This window comes from Balaenoptera borealis (assembly GCF_965194805.1).
Source record: "Balaenoptera borealis genome assembly, chromosome: 8".
Classification (NCBI taxonomy): domain Eukaryota; kingdom Metazoa; phylum Chordata; class Mammalia; order Artiodactyla; family Balaenopteridae; genus Balaenoptera; species Balaenoptera borealis.
This window is the reverse complement of record NC_138865.1, coordinates 66,606,221-66,624,845: the sequence shown is the minus strand read 5'-3', so window position 1 is coordinate 66,624,845 and position 18,625 is coordinate 66,606,221. Positions and strand designations below refer to the sequence as shown.

Genomic DNA, 18,625 nt, shown 5'->3' with positions numbered 1-18,625 from the left:
TCTACCATCTTTTATTTAGCATGTTATGATAGTTATTTTAAGATGATGTTCTTATTAAGTATCTATCTGTTAAAAATACAGGTTTGGGTCTATAAAAACCAAGCTGTCAAATTAAGCACAACCAGCTGATATTATCAATACGTATTTGCAACTTATTAATTATATTTGTCCTATTCATTTTTTGGTTACTGGTAAACAAAGTTGTAGAAAATAACTTGGAAGATACAGTAACTTAAGTTGGTAAAATTCTGTATTTAACATAATTTTTTTTCCTCTGAGAACTGTGAGAAGACTGAAATTACCCAATTAAAGAAACAAAACATCTAAGTCCAACTTAAATTATTTATTTACATATTTAAATCTAGCGTATTATCTAAATTATTTGGCAAAAGAAAATACTGTCTTTCTCTTCTTTCTAGCATTATTCTAATATTATTGCTTAATAAAAACCACATCTTTTCAAGATCAATAAAACTAAAAGCTGGTTCTTTGAGAAGATAAACAAAATTAATAAACCATTAGCCAGATTCATCAAGAAAAAGAGGGAGAGTTCACGAACCATCTATATTCTCTGTATGATCCACAAGTAGAAAACATGGCACTGCAATAGAGATTTTCATGGAAACGTGAAAGACGACCACAGAAAATATTTGGAAACAAAAAATGGAGAAAACATAGAGTAAAAGGTATTTAATTCGTGGTTTGCCCTAAAAAAAAAAGAAAAGAAAAGAAAAAGAGGGAGAGGACTCAAATCAATAAAATTAGAAATGAAAAAGGAGAAGTTACAAAGACACTGCAGAAATACAAAGCATCCTAAGAGACTACTACAAGCAACTCTATGCCAATAAAATGGACAACCTGGAAGAAATGGACAAATTCTTAGAAAGGTATAACCTTCCAAGACTGAACCAGGAAGAAACAGAAAATATGAACAGAACAGTCATAAGTAATGAAATTGAAACTGTGATTAAAAATCTTCCAGAAAACAGAAGTCCAGGACCAGGTGGCTTCGCAGGTGAATTCTATCAACATTTAGAGAAGAGCTAACACCCATCCTTCTCAAACTCTTCCAAAAAATTGCAGAGGAAGGAACACTCCCAAACTCATTCTATGAGGCTACCATCACCCTGATACCAAAACCAGACAAAGATACTACAAAAAAAGAAAATTACAGACCAATATCACTGATGAATATAGATGCAAAAATCCTCAACAAAATACTAGCAAACAGAATCCAACAACACATTAAAAGGATCATACACCATGATCAAGTGGGATTTATCCCAGGGATGCAAGGATTCTTCAATAGACACAAATCAATCAATGTGATACACCATATTAACAAATTGAAGAAAAAAAACCATATGATCATCTCAATAGATGCAGAAAAAGCTTTTGACAAAATTCAACACCCATTTATGATAAAAACTCTCCAGAAAGTGGGCAAAGATGGAACCTACCTCAACATAATAAAAGGTCATACATGACAAACCCACAGCAAACATCATTCTCAGTGGTGAAAAACTGAAAGCATTTCCTCTAAGATCAGGAAGAAGACAAGGATGTCCACTCTCGCCACTATTATTCAACATAGCTTTGGAAGTTCTAGCCACAGCAATCAGAGAAGAAAAAGAAATAAAAGGAATACAAATTGGAAAAGAAAAAGTAGAACTGTCACTGTTTGCAGATGACATGATACTATACATAGAGAATCCTAAAGATGCCACCAGAAAACTACTAGGGCTAATCAATGAATGTGGTAAAGTTGCAGGATACAAAATTAATGCACAGAAATCTCTTGCATTCCTATATACTAATGATGAAAAATATAAAAGAGAAATTAAGGAAACACTCCCATTTACCACTGCAACAAAAAGAATAAAATACCTGGTAATAAACCTACCCAGGGAGACAAAAGACCTGTATACAGAAAACTGTAAGACACTGATGAAAGAAATTAAAGATGATACCAAAAGATGGAGAGATATACCATGTTCTTGGATTGGAAGAATCAATATTGTGAAAATGACAATACTACCCGAAGCAATCTACAGATTCACTGCAATCCCTATCAAATTACCAATGGCATTTTTTTTTTACAGAACTAGAACAAAAAATCTTAAAATTTGTATGGAGACACAAAAGACCCCGAATAGCCAAAGCAGTCTTGAGGGAAAAAAGCGGAGCTGGAGGAATCAGACTCCCTGACTTCAGACTATACTACAAAGCTATAGTAATGAAGACAATATGGTACTTGCACAAAAACAGAAATATAGATCAATGGAACAGGATAGAAAGCCCAGAGATAAAGCCATGCACCTATGGTCAACTAATCTATGACAAAGGAGGCAAGGACATACAACGGAGAAAAGACAGTCTCTTCAGTAAGTGGTGCTGGGAAAACTGGACAGCTACATGTAAAAGAATGAAATTAGAACACTCCCTAACACCATACACAAAAATAAACTCAAAATGGATTAGAGACCTAAATGTAAGACCAGACACTATAAAACTCTTAGAGGAAAACATAGGAAGAACACTCTTTGACATAAACCACAGCAAGATCTTTTTTGATCCACCTCCTAGAGTAATGGAAATAAAAACAAAAATAAACAAATGGGACCTAATGAAACTTAAAAGCCTTTGCACAGCAAAGGAAACCATAAACAAGACAAAATGACACCCCTCAGAATGGGAGAAAATATTTGCAAACGAATCAACGGACAAAGGATTAATCTCCAAAATATATAAACAGCTCATGCAGCTCAATATTAAAAAAACAAACAAACCAATCCAAAAATGGGCAGAAGACCTAAATAGACAGTTCTCCAAAGAAGACATACAGATGGCCAAGAAGCACATGAAAAGCTGCTCAACATCACTAATTATTAGAGAAATGCAAATCAAAACTACAGTGAGGTATCACCTCACACCAGTTAGAATGGGCATCATCAGAAAATCTACAAACAACAAATGCTGGAGAGGGTGTGGAGAAAAGGGAACCCTCTTGCACTGTTGGTGGGAATGTAAGTTGATACAGCCACTATGGAAAACAGTATGGAGGTTCCTTAAAAAACTAAAAATAGAATTACCATATGACCCAGCAATCCCACTACTGGGCATATACCCAGAGAAAACCGTAATTCAAAAAGACACATGCACCCCAATGTTCATTGCAGCACTATTTACAATAGCCAGGTCATGGAAGCAACCTAAATGCCCATCGACAGACGAATAGATAAAGAAGATGTGGCACATATATACAATGGAATATTACTCAGCCATAAAAAGGAACGAAATTGGGTCATTTGTAGAGACGTGGATGGACCTAGAGACTGTCATACAGAGTGAAGTAAGTCAGAAAGAGAAAAACAAATATCGTATATTAACGCATATATGTGGAACCTAGAAAAATGGTACAGATGAACCAGTTTGCAGGGCAGAAATTGAGACACAGAAGTAGAGAACAAACGTACGGACACCAAGGGGGGAAAGTGGCGGGGGGTGGGGGTGGTGGTGTGATGAACTGGGAGATTGGGATTGACATGTATACGCTGTTGTGTATAAAATGGATGACTAATAAAAAAAAACCATATCTTTTCAGATACATTTCTATATAATCTGCTAAGAGAAGCAAAATCAAAAATTAAAATTAAGAAAAGGTGAAAATTAAGGGATGGGCAAAATCAAATTGACGTTAGTTTTCTCTTCTAATTCATCTCATCTATGTGTCCCTTGTAGCTGTCTAGCGTGAAAGCCTGAAATTTAATAACTCACTAATATGGAATATCATATTCTTTATTAGCACAGCATATTAGGCCCTCTATGATCTGGCTCCATAAGCTGGCCCTTCCAGTCACAGCTGTCATTACTTTTCTATATATAACTAGCACTCTAGCCAAACTAAACTACTGACCATTCCCTAGCTATATACAGTGACATTTTTGCCTTTGCACTTTTGAATATGTTATTCTTGTTGCCTGGAATGACCTCTACATCAACTTAGTTTATCAACTCCTGTCCTTCCGTTTTCATCTTGAATCCCTCTACACTGCCTATCAAATAATAAGCACTGTAAATATATGTTGCATATAAGGAACAGTACTTGTCTTACTACATTAACCATACACTACCTTCTATTATGCTTTTAAATACTGTACCCATCCTTTAAGAGAGGATATGGTATCTGAATTCAACCCAATTAATACATACTGAGTTTCTCTGCACTTGAAGAGCTCACTTCTAGAAATACAGAAATGCATAAGAAAATCTTAAACTTTGGTGAGGCAAACAGATAACTTCAGTATCATGGTATTCAAAAACTTCAGTACAAATCATATGAATACAGAAAAGTGGGTTAAGAACAGAGGAATATAACTAACCCAAGCTGAAAAGAAGAGGGGGGAAGAAATGTGCAAAGTTTTCCTGAGGAGATGACTGCTGAGTCTTTTAAAAACAAGCAGCAATTCTGACTTGATATAACTGAATACTTATTTGATTTTTATTAGCTCATTTATTTCATTAGTTCAAGAATTACCAAACAACTAACATCATAATACAGATAGACAGATACATCACTACCATAAATTTTTTAAGTGCTATAACCAAATGCAAAACAAAGAATCACGGAATACAGTGAAAAAAGCAATTAATTCTGTATCAGGCTTCATAGAGGAAGTAAAATCTAAGCTGAGCCTCAGCAAATAATTAGGATTTCACTAGACATAGAAAAAAGAAACAGACAAGTAGACAAGAAGGCACTCCAGATGTTTTGAAATTGCTCTGAATTTGATGAAGTTAACGGCCAATGACTGTAAATGAAATTCTAAAGAAAGCCAATGTCTAGTTCAACACAAGTGTCACTGGCAAAACCAGAATTAAACTCACTTTACTCACAAAGTTAAGACATCTTCAGTACAGTAAGCCATATATTAATTCTTTCAGAGTTCTAGAATACCAAAGGGGCTATTTCCAGGACATTTTCCCTCTTAATTTAATGCAGAGCAAAACTATTACTTAATAGAGTTAAGTCTCTTTGAACACCTAATAGAATAAACACAGGCATAACATAAGAATAGTTATCTTCAGGTACTATTCAAATTCTGTTATTTCTGTTAAAGGCCTAATTTTTCCTTCTATTACTTGGAATTTTCTCTAACCAAACATCATCATAATTTATTGGATGTTTCTTAATTCTGTGGTTTAAAACTATGGTTCTTAACCTTTTTTTTGGCTCTGTGCTCCTCTGCTGACCTAATAAAGTTCTGCACCCTCTCCCTAGAAAAACTAAAATGTAGGCACCTGCGCACATTCCCACACCCACTTTTGCATACTGTATGGAGTAGGGGATGTTTTAGAACTCTAATTAAAAACTTTAAACTTTATAAAGGCTTGAACTCATACTGAACTATAAAAGAGAAACACAAAATTTAAAAATCAACCAAAAGACTATGAGGTCAATTAGTACATTACTCTGCCTGATATAGTGCAGAGCAATGCTATGAGAGCTAACCTTGGATCTCTGTTCATTGCTCCCCAAAATCAAATGAGAGACACAAAGAATAGCAGTATTATCCACAGCTGATATATGATGTAAAATCATACAAATAGGTTTAAATGAATAAAAGCGACGGGAATAGAGTCTTAGGTCTTTAACTTAAGGCTTTTTAAAATTTTGGTACTATTTAACACATTAGCCCTATGTAACAGGGATTACTCATGGAATACTTGAACATAATTCTAAATTAAAATAGAGATTGCTCCGTGTAATAGTCTATGACAAACACATGACTTCCAAGGTCTTTCCATTCTTTAGTAGCATGCCTCCTCACCCCTCCCCCAACACTATCCCTCACTTGTTACCACTTCTTTAAGCTGTATTCCACACGAAGACATGAATATATGAATCTGCTTCTTAATTCTCTCCTACCTTCCCTTCATTCTATAACCCAAAATACAATGCTAATAAAGGTTGACAAGTATAAAAGCAATGATAAAAAAATACTTCAATGAGAGAAAAAATTTTAATTCTGATGGGAAATCAATCATGAAACAGTGTTACTATATCCTGAAGTATCACTTCTAGAACTTTATCGTACATAAAAATCATTTATGGAGTTTATTAAAAGTGTAGCTTCCTAATCTCCACTCTGAGATTCTGAGTTAACAGATTTAAATATGCTATTCTGGGGCCAAGGAATCTGCCTTTAACACAATTCTTACGCTGGTGATCTGGGAAACACCTTTGAAAATTACCTGTAGACCTTATAACCACTTAATTCTAAATCAACATTTATAGAAGTCAAACAGCAACAAACCAAGCAGAAAAAGTCCCTGCCCTCATAGATTTTATATTCTAGTGAAAGAGAAGAAAAAGATATATAATTAAATCATATTATATGTGAGGTTGCAATAAATGTTATGAAAGAAAACAAAGAAGGTTAAGACAGAGGGAAAGCCTTGCAGATAAGGCAGCAACAACAGAAGAAAGGAGGGAACCAGGACACTAGTTTATCTGTGGGAAGAGAGCCAAATTTAAACCTGCTTTTCCTCAAGCACAAGTATTCAAGAGAGATATAAAATGTTTTCAGGGGCTTCCTGGTGGCACAGTGGTTAAGAATCTGCCTGCCAATGCAGGGGACACGGGTTCGAGCCCCGACCCGGGAAGATCCCACATGCCGCGGAGAAACTAAGCCCGTGCACCACAACTACTGAGCCTGCACTCTAGAGCCTGCAAGCCACAACTACTGAGCGTGCGTGCCACAACTACTGAAGCCCGTGTGCCTAGAGCCCGTGCCCCGCAACAAAGAGTAGCTCCCACTCGCCCCTACCAGAGAAAGCCTGCGCACAGCAATGAAGACCCAATGAAGACCCAACGAGGCAGCCAAAAAAAATAAATTAAAAAGAAAAAATGTTTTCAATTTTGTTTACTGATTATATTCTAATATTTTTATCTTCCAATTTTAGTAATTCGGATGTTAAAAATTGGGCTTGTGGGGGCTTCCCTGGTGGCGCAGTGGTTGAGAATCTGCCTGCCAGTGCACGGGACACGGGTTCGAGCCCTGGTCTGGGAAGATCCCACATGCCGCGGAGCAACTAAGCCCGTGCGCCACAACTACTGAGTCTGCGCGTCTGGAGCCTATGCTCCGCAATGAGAGGCCACGATAGTGAGAGGCCCGCGCACCGCGATGAAGAGTGGCCCCCACTCGCCGCAACTGGAGAGAGCCCTGGCACAGAAACGAAGACCCAACACAGCCAGAAATAAATAAATTAAAAAAAAAAAAAAAAAAAGCTGCTGTTTCAGCTTCTAAAAAAAAAAAAAAAAAAAGCTGCTGTTTCAGCTTCTAAAAAAAAAATTGGGCTTGTGGGCTAACATGGAAACAATCTATATTTATAACTATTTCTAAGGGAAAACGTTTCTATGTAATAAGTTTTTGAGATGATTTCTCTTCTCAGCACAAAATGAAATGGATTTGTTCTTATTTTTAGAACAAACATGAGAATAGACCCTGAATTCACTAGGAATTGTATATTTAGCAGAATCTTGGTATCCTTTACTGTATTTGTTAGGCAATCTACCATCGAAATTGAAAAGCAGTTTAAAAACATAAAGCATGAAATGCCACAGGGAAAATCCAATATTCTACCTGCATGCACATTTTGTAAGAGAGATTTTTCTTTCTGATCTCAACTTCAAAAAGCTGAGAATGTACACCATTATCATCAAAGTCAATGTACTAGGCTAGTATAGACTGTAAAATTGAAACAAAACTGTTTACCTTTAAAGCTTTTGCAAACCCAAACTGTAGTTATTATAAACTGGGATGTTACCATTTGAAGAAATGGTATCTAGCAGATGAGACGTATCTGAAAGAGAAAGGGGGCTATCTTTTGGAAAGAGAAGATCCCCAAAACACTTCGTGTGCTAAATAGCAACTCAAACACTTTTTGCATTATATCTTGGCAACGTTTTTTCACTGATTCTAATTTAGAAGGCTTAAACTCCCACAAAAGAGCAATATTAGTAAAGTAGTACTTACAAAGTATAGCAAGAGGTAAATAGTTTTACCTTAAATTGGTTTATCTCAATCTGTATTCTCATCTTTTCTTTTTTTTTTTTTTTATCTTTTAGAGGGATGCCTAGACAGAAATGAAAAGGTCTAAATCCCCAGATGTGCTAACATTTGAAGAGATATAAAAGAAGCTATCAGAGAGTTATTTTTGTCTGAAGGTACATTCAGATGGCTCTACTCAAAAGCTTTAAATATGAAAGTTTGGGGTGAGTTCTTAGCACTAGCTATTCCAAGCCTTTAAAACTGCACTTACAAAATCTGTAGATTTTAAGTTTTGAATGGTATTATAAAAAATAACAACAGTAACACATGGTCATTGTAGAAAAAAAGTAGAAAGTGGAAGGGAAAATTAATCATCCACAGCTGTACCACCCAGTTACAACACTTAACATGACTGTACTGCCTTAAAACTTTGACGATACACATTTTTAACCCAATTCTTATTCAAAGTTGTAAATACTAATTGCCTTTAAATAAAACTTTTTATTAACTAAAAAAGTAATATGCTTATTATAGAAAATCTAGGACATAACAGAAAATTAAAAGAAGAAAATGAAAAATACCCGAGATCTTCCTACTTAGCAATAACCACTATTAACACTTCATTGGTCTTCCTAAGTCTTTTTGCAAAGTGTATATGCTGAACATCCTGACTTTTAAGCACAATTAATTTTGGAACATTCATGGGTCCCGGGTGGAAGATGATATAACAAAGGGCTTGATTATATATAATACTACCACTGGGGTTTATTAGTGTTTCCCATTATAAAAAAAAAAAAAGGAACAACTACTTCAAGTAATTTAATATATATTTTAAAGATTCATATTATTATGGAAGTTCCTTGGAAATGAAAACAGCTATTATTTGTTCTCTAACCTTGTGGAGAGAGCCTAGAGATGATTTGAAAACTAAAACACAAATATGAAAAGGACCTAATCTTCTCTCCAAAAACATGATTTCTCTTCCCTGCTCTAATTTTTTTCTTAGAAATAAAAATAAATATAAGGGCACAAATACAATGAGAAATGAACTTTAAGGCAAAACACACTACAATCTATTACGGCATTTTTACTGTATTAGATCTAAATCATTTCCAAATTATTATTTTCAAATGGAACAAAATCTCCTAAAATACTAAAGTCTGTAAGTTTACTGTATTCCAACTAACACCTTTTATTTATTCCAGAATAAACTCTTTTCAGCTTCTTTAACTGTCTCTTCTCAATTAAGTATTTCAGCTTTTAATACACATTATACACACTTCAATCATATTTTTCTAATCTTTCCAAATTGAAGATAGTCAATCCTTACACAAAGTTGTGCCTTTGGTCCCCTTGTTTTTTTTTACTAGACTCTGTCCTGGGCAATCTCATTCCCTCCCATTTCTTCAACCATCGTCCTTCTGCAGGTTAATTCCTCATTGAACACCTCTAACCTAGCCCTAGTCACTCTGCTGAGCTCCATATTCCGCCTTCTAATAATTCTGAGCTGCACATCTTCAAATGCATGCTCCTCTCACATTCCCTCGGCATCACCATCACCTGGGCTCAAATTTATTTTGGCCCTCATCCTCTCCATCACACCCACATCCAATAGTTTGCCATTATACCACTTCTACTTGCTGAATTTACTTCTCTTTGTAACCTTATTTATTATTTGTTCCTACTGCTTATTATCTCTTGATGGCATTAACTCAAGAGCCTTTTAATTGGTTTCCTTTCTCCATTCTCTCTCCTTCCATTTCAGCCTTCAAACCTCAAAATACTAGTAAAATCATGTCACTCCCTTAGCTAAAACCCATGATGAATCTACACTGCCTACATTCTAAATTCCTTAGCAAGCAAACAAGGTCCTCCATAATTAGTCCCAGCTTACCTTTCTAGACTTATCTGCCATGACAGGACCTCATCATCCTACACTCTAACCAACCACTGGGTATAAACTATTCCTCTGGAATATGCTGTACTCTCCTGCTTCCATACATGTAATTGTTTACCTACCACCTTGAAGTAAGGGATAAAGTCATGTCTGTCATTGTAAATTCAGGGCTTTACATACTACTTAGCATAGCATAGGTCAAATAATTGTTTAATGAACTCAACTTCACCTATCAATAGTCTACTCACCTTCCAAAATTATGACCTCTAGAATACAATCTAATAAAGTATTTTTCAATGCCAACTTCCCCACCTCCCCAGAGTAGTTGATCCCTCCTCTGCACTCTCCTAACACTATAATAAAGCTTATCACAGTAGTCCTCAGAGTATGCACGCTTAGAATATACAGCTGATCCTTGAACAACAGGGGTTTTAACTGCATGAGTCCACTTATACGCGGATCTTTTTCAATAGTAAATACTATAGCACTACAGGATCCTCAGCTGGTTGAATCCGCGGATGCAGAACCCCAGATAGGGAGGAACCAAGTATATAGACAGCCTACAGAGGGCCAAGTTAGACACAGATTTTTGACGGCATCGAAACAAAGATGTACCATCAAAAATCCAAAAGTGATTATGTTCTCCCTGTTTGTAGGGAGAAAAACCTTAGGTACTAGATAGAATCTCGTCAATTAAGGTTTTCCTTCCATAATTTGTTTCAAGCCTTTTGTATCCCCTAGCAAAAAATCATACAATTAAATATATCAATATTTCAGGATATTCTGCAAGCAGTCCCATGACTTCCAGGTGTTCTGACAATGGAACAAGTTTGAAAATCAGTTTTAACACATTTTACAGTTTACCATAACTGTGTATGTACCCTTTTTTAAACTTCTTGGGCCAGGAATTGTCCCCTAAGTCATAGAACAAAGCAGGTGCTCAATAAATGTCTTGTTAGTTGAAATCCTTCATCCTTTCATCACTGCACTTAAACATTTTCTGAACCTTCTTAAATAGCACTGTTTTTTTTTTTGAAGAATGGCAACTATAATAAATAGAACTACATGGAGTATCAAGCTCTAACATTCTATAGTTCTGAACAAGAAGCAAATCCAGATTCTATTACCAAAGGGCCCCAATTTTTATATTGACATTAAAAAGACAGAATTACAGAATCCAGTGGGGATGGGGGAGTTGGACTACTAGGGAGTAAGAAGCACCTTGTTAAAATTCCCAATTACTTTCTGGATTTTGATCTTAATTGAGAATAAACACGTCAACAAATTTCAAATTTAACTGAGGAGGAGATTAAAATCCGTGCACAAAATCCATTTGTATTTCAATTACTACTTGTACTTGGAAACCTCTATTTTTAAATTTTTGAGGCTTCATGATGATGCTTTTGTACTCCCATGCCCAACTAAAAAGCAATTACAAAACTAAATAATCTTTAGCTATATTTTAAGAAAGACTTTTTTTTTAACAGCCCATTATATGTACCACTTTTTAACAACTTAATTCAGAAATCAACTATAATTTTAACAAGGATATATAATACTCAAGTTTATTTTCACCAAAATATTATTTTAAATGGCCAAAATTAAAATTTCAAGTTCAGCACTGTTGGGGTCACTGGCGCATCGATGCCTCTTCTATAACTACAAGCTTTTAAAACTACATAGCAATATTCTTAAAGCTTTCAAAAATATTTTAAAATTTAAAAGCTTTCAAAAATATAATTTAAAATTCAGAAGAGGCAAAAATTCTTATTAGACATAACTTCCCAACTATTAAGTACTTTCTATTCATTTCCACTTAGTAGCTGATTTTCTCCCTATTTCTAATGCTAATTGTTATTTCTCTCAGTTGCCCCAAATACATGAATGAGATCCCTTCTAAAATACAACTCTGAGACGAGATATGCTAAGTCTTAGTCCTAGTTCTATCACAAATATTATATATAAAACATATTGCTATATATTACTAATATATATTAAATATGATAAAATTATAAATCTTTTATAGATCATACACATGTAGTCCTATTATAACACCACAAAAAGCAAACCAAAAAATTCAGAAATTTTAACAGGATAAAACAAAAATAGAATATACTAAAGTTGTGATATTTTCTTCCCTCTCCCCAATTGGTCATCCTGCATACCTCCTAGAAAGCAGACACTACCCTGGAGAGACCATACTGTAGCCAGACGAAGTACCTGTAGTTCCCAGAAACACTATGCTGTTCCATGCCTTGCATTCACTGTAGTTCAGCATTCTGGAATGCCCCTCTCAAACCCTCCAAAAAAAACCCAGAAGCAATCTTCAACTTCCTTAAGAATCAGTTCAAGTATAAACATCTCTATACCTTTTAACTCCATTATAGAATCATCATCTTTTTAAGCATCTGTTTCCCTACTCAACTATACACCACTTAAGAGTAGGGAACTTCTCTTTTGATATCAGGGATCTGAATGTCTAGCTCTGGCAGATACATATTTGTACAATCAACACTCTCATAGCACAGATGAAGAAACTGAGATTTAAGTTATACAATGTGCCCAAGGTACTAATGCCATTGGGTTGCTCTGTAATGATAATGTGGCACCCTCTATATCTAATGTATGTGATTTCTTGCTCACTAAAAGGCTCAGTAGTGTATGGAACAGCTGTAAAATTCTCCTTACAGTAAATTTCAAAATAAGGGTTAATTCAATATCTTACAAACATATACTAGAAGAAAAAAGAGAACAAATGATAATATCTAAGTGATTGTTTTTTATTACTAAAACACCATATACCACTTATTTATAAATAAGGTATCTGAGTCACCTATTTGCTGAAAATCATACTCATGTGCCCAGTCTATAGAATATGGTTCTGGAGCATCTATATTTACTAATTGCATACAAAACAGTTATAACCTATGGGTTTCTGAAAGTTGTGCCCACTCAAAGCATTTATTTAGTAATGACTCAGATTGTAGGCTAGGACAGAAAAAGAAATGATTTCCTAGTGTCTACAACAGTGGTTTGTCAAATCTATTATTTACAAAATGTTTGTATACATCAAATACAAAAAAAGTGAGGAAGTCAAAATTTTAATTATCTCTTTGAGACCATCACATTACTTTTTGCTACTACACTGCAAGAATTTTCTCTCTCTTGGACTAAGAACATCAGAAATACATTATTATGTTTATAAACAAAAGACTGTTTTAAGTTTAAGTTCTAAGTATGGATTCTATTAGATCATATGGGAATACAGTATTCTGAACATTAGTCACTAGGAATGATTCAAAGCATTCAGAAATTTACCTTTATGTAAAGAGAAATAGTCTCCCTGCTCTTTTGCAGGGCTTAAGAAACACTATTGACAAAATGCTTCTGAAAACACCTGTAATTTATTCAAACCTATAAGCAACTTCTTAGCACTTTGATGCAGCCATTCTCCAGCCTCATTCTAAATACCCGTTTCCAATCTGTAAAACTAGATGCTTGGACTAGAACTCTATGGTTTCTTCCAGGTCTAAAATCTTGTGACATCAATTTGGAAGATATTTTACTACTTAAAAATAATGACGTATGAAAGGACTGTTTCTTATGTGAGTCATAACTATAAAACACTGTGGAGACAAGAGTAACAAACACACTACACAAATATAATGTCGCTAAATAAAATATTAAAAGTAATATACAAGACAAACTTGGGAATTATTCTACTACCAAATAATCCTACATTATGAATGGATTCGAGAAGAGGCTCCTTAGTTTAAATACAGCTGCCCTAATGAGTCAAGCACTACGTTAACCATTGTTTTCAGTGAAAGAAGTCACTGATAGTCTCAAAAACAGCATATGGGAAGCCAGTGACAGATTAGATTATTTTAAAATTACAGTTATAATCAAGGACCAAAAAATTAACACGACTTTTCAGAAGCTATTAGATAAAAGCACTAGTACACTTCCCAGTTTCAGATATGAGAATATTCATTTTATTCAGCTATCACTACTAGTATTATAATGATTAAAACTTATCTTGGGCTAACTATATGGGACTGGCACTTTCGACTTTACATTTATTAATGCATTTAATCCTACAGCAACCCATTAATTAGGTACTGTCATTATGCCCATTTTACAGATGAAGAAACTGAGGCCAAAAAAGTAAAGTGACTTGTTCAAGTTCACTTCCACTAGTAAAGAGTCAAACAGCTGGTTCACTTCAAGCACGATTTCCAACAACATTCAATTATTTTTCTATTCCTGAAGAATTTCCGATAGAGAAATTAATTTGGCTCATTATCAATTACCGAATTATAAATTAATACGTTTATTTTAGTAGCCTCCTGTGTTATATTATTTCCTCTTACGAAAAAAAATAATTGACTCTGGATATATGGGTGGAGTATAACCAAGAGCATCGTGCCATCTGAACTGCCTGTGACTTCTGGTAGAATAGATACCAATACCTAAACGTATTAAAAATTTTGTGTTGATGCAAAAATTCAGTCTGCTCAGATGAAGCTGAGAGAAAAGACCAGGAGTACGCCACAGTAACTGTTAACCATTTAATTACACTCTATAAAATCTCCGATGGCCGACTTGAGCAGTAAAATTATTATTTTAACAGTTTGAAACCACCTTTTTACATGAGCCAGAATTAATTTTCTAACGGTATTTCATTCCAAAAACGTTTAGAATTTTCTTGCCAAAACTGCCTAAAAGTTGCAGGGCCAACTTCCATCCCACTTAAACTTTTCCTCTCCCTACTCCTGTAATTCTTCCTACGGGCACCATTTCACTTTACTTCTAAAAACTTTACCTGCTCTTCGGCACTCGGGACTCGGCTTCCTTCTCAGCTTCTTCACGTCTGGGCGTCGGGTTCTTTCAGCCCACACCCACCACACCCCTGCGGGCCCCCGCCCAGCGCTGCTCCTCCTCCCGGGGTTCTCCAGCACCGACTCAGCACCTATCAGCGACGCCCCCCGGCCCCTGGCCCAACCCATCCTCGGACACGTGCGAGGGTGTGTTTGTGTCAGCCCGTCAGTCCCGCCAGGGACGGGGCTCACTCACCGAGACAGAAGCGCTAACTTCTGCTCCAGCATCATCTCCAGCTTCTGGCCCTGTTTGGAGATCCAGTGGTCCACTCCATGCAGGCGGTAGCACGTCTCCAGCATCAACCTGAAGTCTGCCACGAACTCGGTGATGCCCACGTATTGGCCGCTGGCGAACTTCTCCTCCATCTTCAGCAGACACATGCCCTTCCCGGGCTGCTGCCGGAGGGCGCGACTGCCCCGGCCCCCGCTGCGCGGCCCCTCGGCCGCCTCCTCCTCCCCAGTGGCAACGCCCCCCAAGGGCTGCAGGAAGGGGGAGGTGAGGCCTCGGTGCTTCTCCTGCAGAAACTCGCCCAGGATGCGGTAACCCTGCTGCAGCTCGTAGGTCAGCTCCTGCTCCGTGCAGCCACCGCCCCCGACTACCATCGCCTCCTCCTCCTCCTGGTCGTCCGCGTTCTCCCTCGAAGAGGCACTCCTTCCTCGGGCCGGCCCTGAGGCCGGGGCCGCCGCTGCCACCAACTCTTCGTCGTCCTCTTCCTCGGCCGCCGGTGGCGGCCGCTCCTCCTCCCCGGCCGGCTCCATCTCCCCCGGCGTCCCGGGCACGCTCATGCCCCCGGCAGGCCCAGCTTGGGCGGTGTGGGGCGGACGCTCGAGGCGCCGGGGCACGCGTGAGCGCGGGCCGCTTCCTCAGGGGTCGGCTGCGCCGCGCAGCCCCAGCCGCATCGGGCCTCGCTCTCCTCAGCCGCCGGCTCGGCTCGGTGCGCGCGGGGGTCTCGAGCTCGCCGCCGGCGGGGCGGGGTTACATGGCGCGCGGAGGAGGGGGGAGAGAAGAGGAGAGCCTAGGTGCCCTCCTCTCCCCTCCCCCCGGCGGCGGCGCGCGCGCGGCCCTAGCCTGCCTCACCCCTCCGCGCCCCGCCCGGCTACTCTTCACCCGCCAGGCCCGGTTTGGCCTCCGCGGCCTCGGCGCCCCACCCCCTCCCGGGCCGGCTAGAGGGCTGGGAGGGGGCGAGGAGGAAGGGGGGTGGTTTTCTCTAGCCTCCCCGGAGGGGGCCGAAGCACAGGGCCGCCGCGGCTCGGGCTCCTCCTCCTCTCCCTCACACCCCCTCACGCCCCTCTCTACCTGCGGGGGACCCGGGCAGGAGGAGGTGGCGCGCGGACGGGGCCCGGCGACAACTGTCAGTTAGAAGCCCTGCTGGGCGGGGGCAAGAGAAGGGGGAGGGCACTCAGGCCCCCCCCCCCTCCTGGTTGGGGCGAGCTGTGGAGAGACGCAAAGAAAGAGGCACCGTCGCGGTCCACGGTGAGCATGCGTAGTACACCACCACCAGCCCAACTTCACGTTCCGCCCCGCTAAGCGAAAGCAAGGACTTAGTCTCAGCTTCAGGCCCTGAGGCCTGGTAGGTTGCGCGGACCAATGATGTCATCAGCTTGTAGCCGACTGTAAGGGGCGGAGCGAAGAGGGAAGCAAGGCGCCTGCGCAGCTTTGCTTGCCACCTCTTGAGAGGGAGGCCGGAAGGGTTTTAAAATGAGGTGCTGCAAGAGGATATTTCTTTTGCGAGACCCCTATTAGCGCTAAAAGCTAAAATTAATCCTGAAGGAGCTTGCTAGATAACCTTCTTCGATGGAAAGTGAATTGTAAGAAGGTATAAAAAGTAAATCCTATCCTGTAAAGTTCTCTTTGCACACTCCCTCCCCCTGTGACTGCCGGTTTTTCAATATAAAACTAGAATTTTGCGAAGTCTAGAAAGGAGGTTGAAGGACTCGACCAACTGAAACATGTTCACATGGAAAAGGAAAGGAGATGATTTGTGGAACTCGAATTTCTCAAACTCCTGTCCCCAGGTCTTAATATCAATTCCTGTTTTGGAAATTAATCCATGTTTTGCGTTAAAGTGAAAAACATTTCCACCCTCTCGATTTTTGACATCTGCTAAAAGTAAAGGAAAGGAATGGGACCTCATTTTAAAAAATCCTTGGGACTGAAAACAGTCTTCAGATATTTCAAATCTAAGCTGTGCAGCATGACCTTACAATCTCACTACACATTTTAAAATTACTGTTTAGGGAATGTCTAAAAAGTGAACTTATCATTCCATTAGTTGTCATATTGCTTGAAGTGAGGAGAAAGGAACTAATGGGTCCTTAAAGCAGTTACTACTATCTTCTCACGTTCTATTTTAAAGATGCACATATTACTTTTTCTCCTTACACAGAACGCTCTTGCTTTAAACCTGGAATTACTTGAATACAAAAATCAAAATTTTAGAAAGCGAGTGGGGACTTCCTTGGCGGTCCAGTGGTTAAGACTCCGCACTTCCACTGCAGTGGGGGTGGGTGGTGGCGCGGGTTCATTCGCGGTCGAGAAACAGATTCCCACATGCCACGCGGCGAGGGTCAAAGAAAAAGGGAAAGCTGTAAAACGAAATGATTGGGATATACTATTATGATTGTTTACCTCCCGTTAATGTGGACTTTTAAAGCACTGATAAAATTCACAACTTAAAAGCTTTTTTTTGGTCCAGTTATGTTAGACAGCAGCCTTAGGTAAAACAGTTAAGTGGGAACACTTTTGAGGTTTTAGGGTATTGACACCCCCACCCCCACCACGCACACCCATCATCTAGTTTTCACGGTCTCCTCTCACCTCATCAGACATTTGTGGTGTATTAGGCATTTACAGCATTCTCTCTCCAGAGAGCCCATAGATGTACCTCAGCTCAGGAACAAAGGCAGAGACCAGTCTTACTTCAGGGACTGGCAGCCAAAACTGTCTGAACGTCCCTCATTTCCTTTGACAAAGCCCAAGAATCTGGACCCACCCCACCACAGCAAATATCACCTCTTTCTCTATAGCCACCAACCCTATTTCATGACTCTCGGATAATATTAGCTTGCATTTATCGAACACTGCGCCACTAAGCACTTTATATTCGTTACCTCCGTTAATTCTCACAATCCTATGAGCTACGTATTATGGCCATTTCACAGATGGAGAATTGTTTAGGTTAAAAAAGTAGTTTGCCAAAATTCAAATCTAGGTCTGTCATACTTCAAAATTCTCCAGGTGCCTAATTCCAAGTCATATGGTAGATTTTCCAGTTCCTCATGTACAAGAGTGTAGGGAATTGCTAGAAATGTTTACCAAGGGCTTCTTAATTAAGGGATACTAATTAAGATAAAGAGGTGCAGGTGAGTAGAAGAAACCTCAGCCATAGGTCATGGAGAGGCCAAATTGACTGAGATCTTAGCTAGTATGAAAGTAGAATCAGGTGCTTGAACTTTTAGAATATAGATAAGTGAGAAGAAAAACTGCCTTTCAATCCCACCATCCAGAGAAAACCTATTACAGTAATATCAATACTTTGTAGTGGGGTTTTTCTATTTATTCATCTATACTTTTAAATTTTATTTTAAATAAACTTAAAATTGTGACTATACTGTACCTAATGTCCTTTTCTTTTTTCTCTCATTAACAATAAATAATTGTAGGGAATGTACAAGAATTGCATATCTAAAATCTCAACTTCATATCTCTGTCCACAATGGCTTAGATGGCCTGCTCATGAACTTGCAGGAGGTGAAACAGAGATTCTAATGTAAAAGGAATTCCAAACCATAAA

The 18,625-nt window shown here is 38.6% G+C and overlaps 1 protein-coding gene across 4 annotated transcripts in view; it reads right to left on the bottom strand.

The window, feature by feature from the left end:
- The window catches only part of BRD10 (bromodomain containing 10), a 105,450-nt gene extending 86,892 nt beyond the window's left edge, over positions 1-18,558 (bottom strand). For 3 of the 4 annotated variants that reach the window (XM_082404320.1, XM_082404321.1, XM_082404322.1), the window contains exon 1: positions 15,028-18,558. In XM_082404320.1, coding sequence (XP_082260446.1) covers positions 15,028-15,617 — 590 coding nt within the window. In that variant the 5' untranslated portion in view covers positions 15,618-18,558. Of the gene's footprint in view, positions 1-14,776; positions 14,964-15,027 lie in introns of those variants that run through there. The other variant, XM_082404323.1, reaches the window with a different exon arrangement.
- Positions 18,559-18,625: the final 67 nt, after the last annotated feature.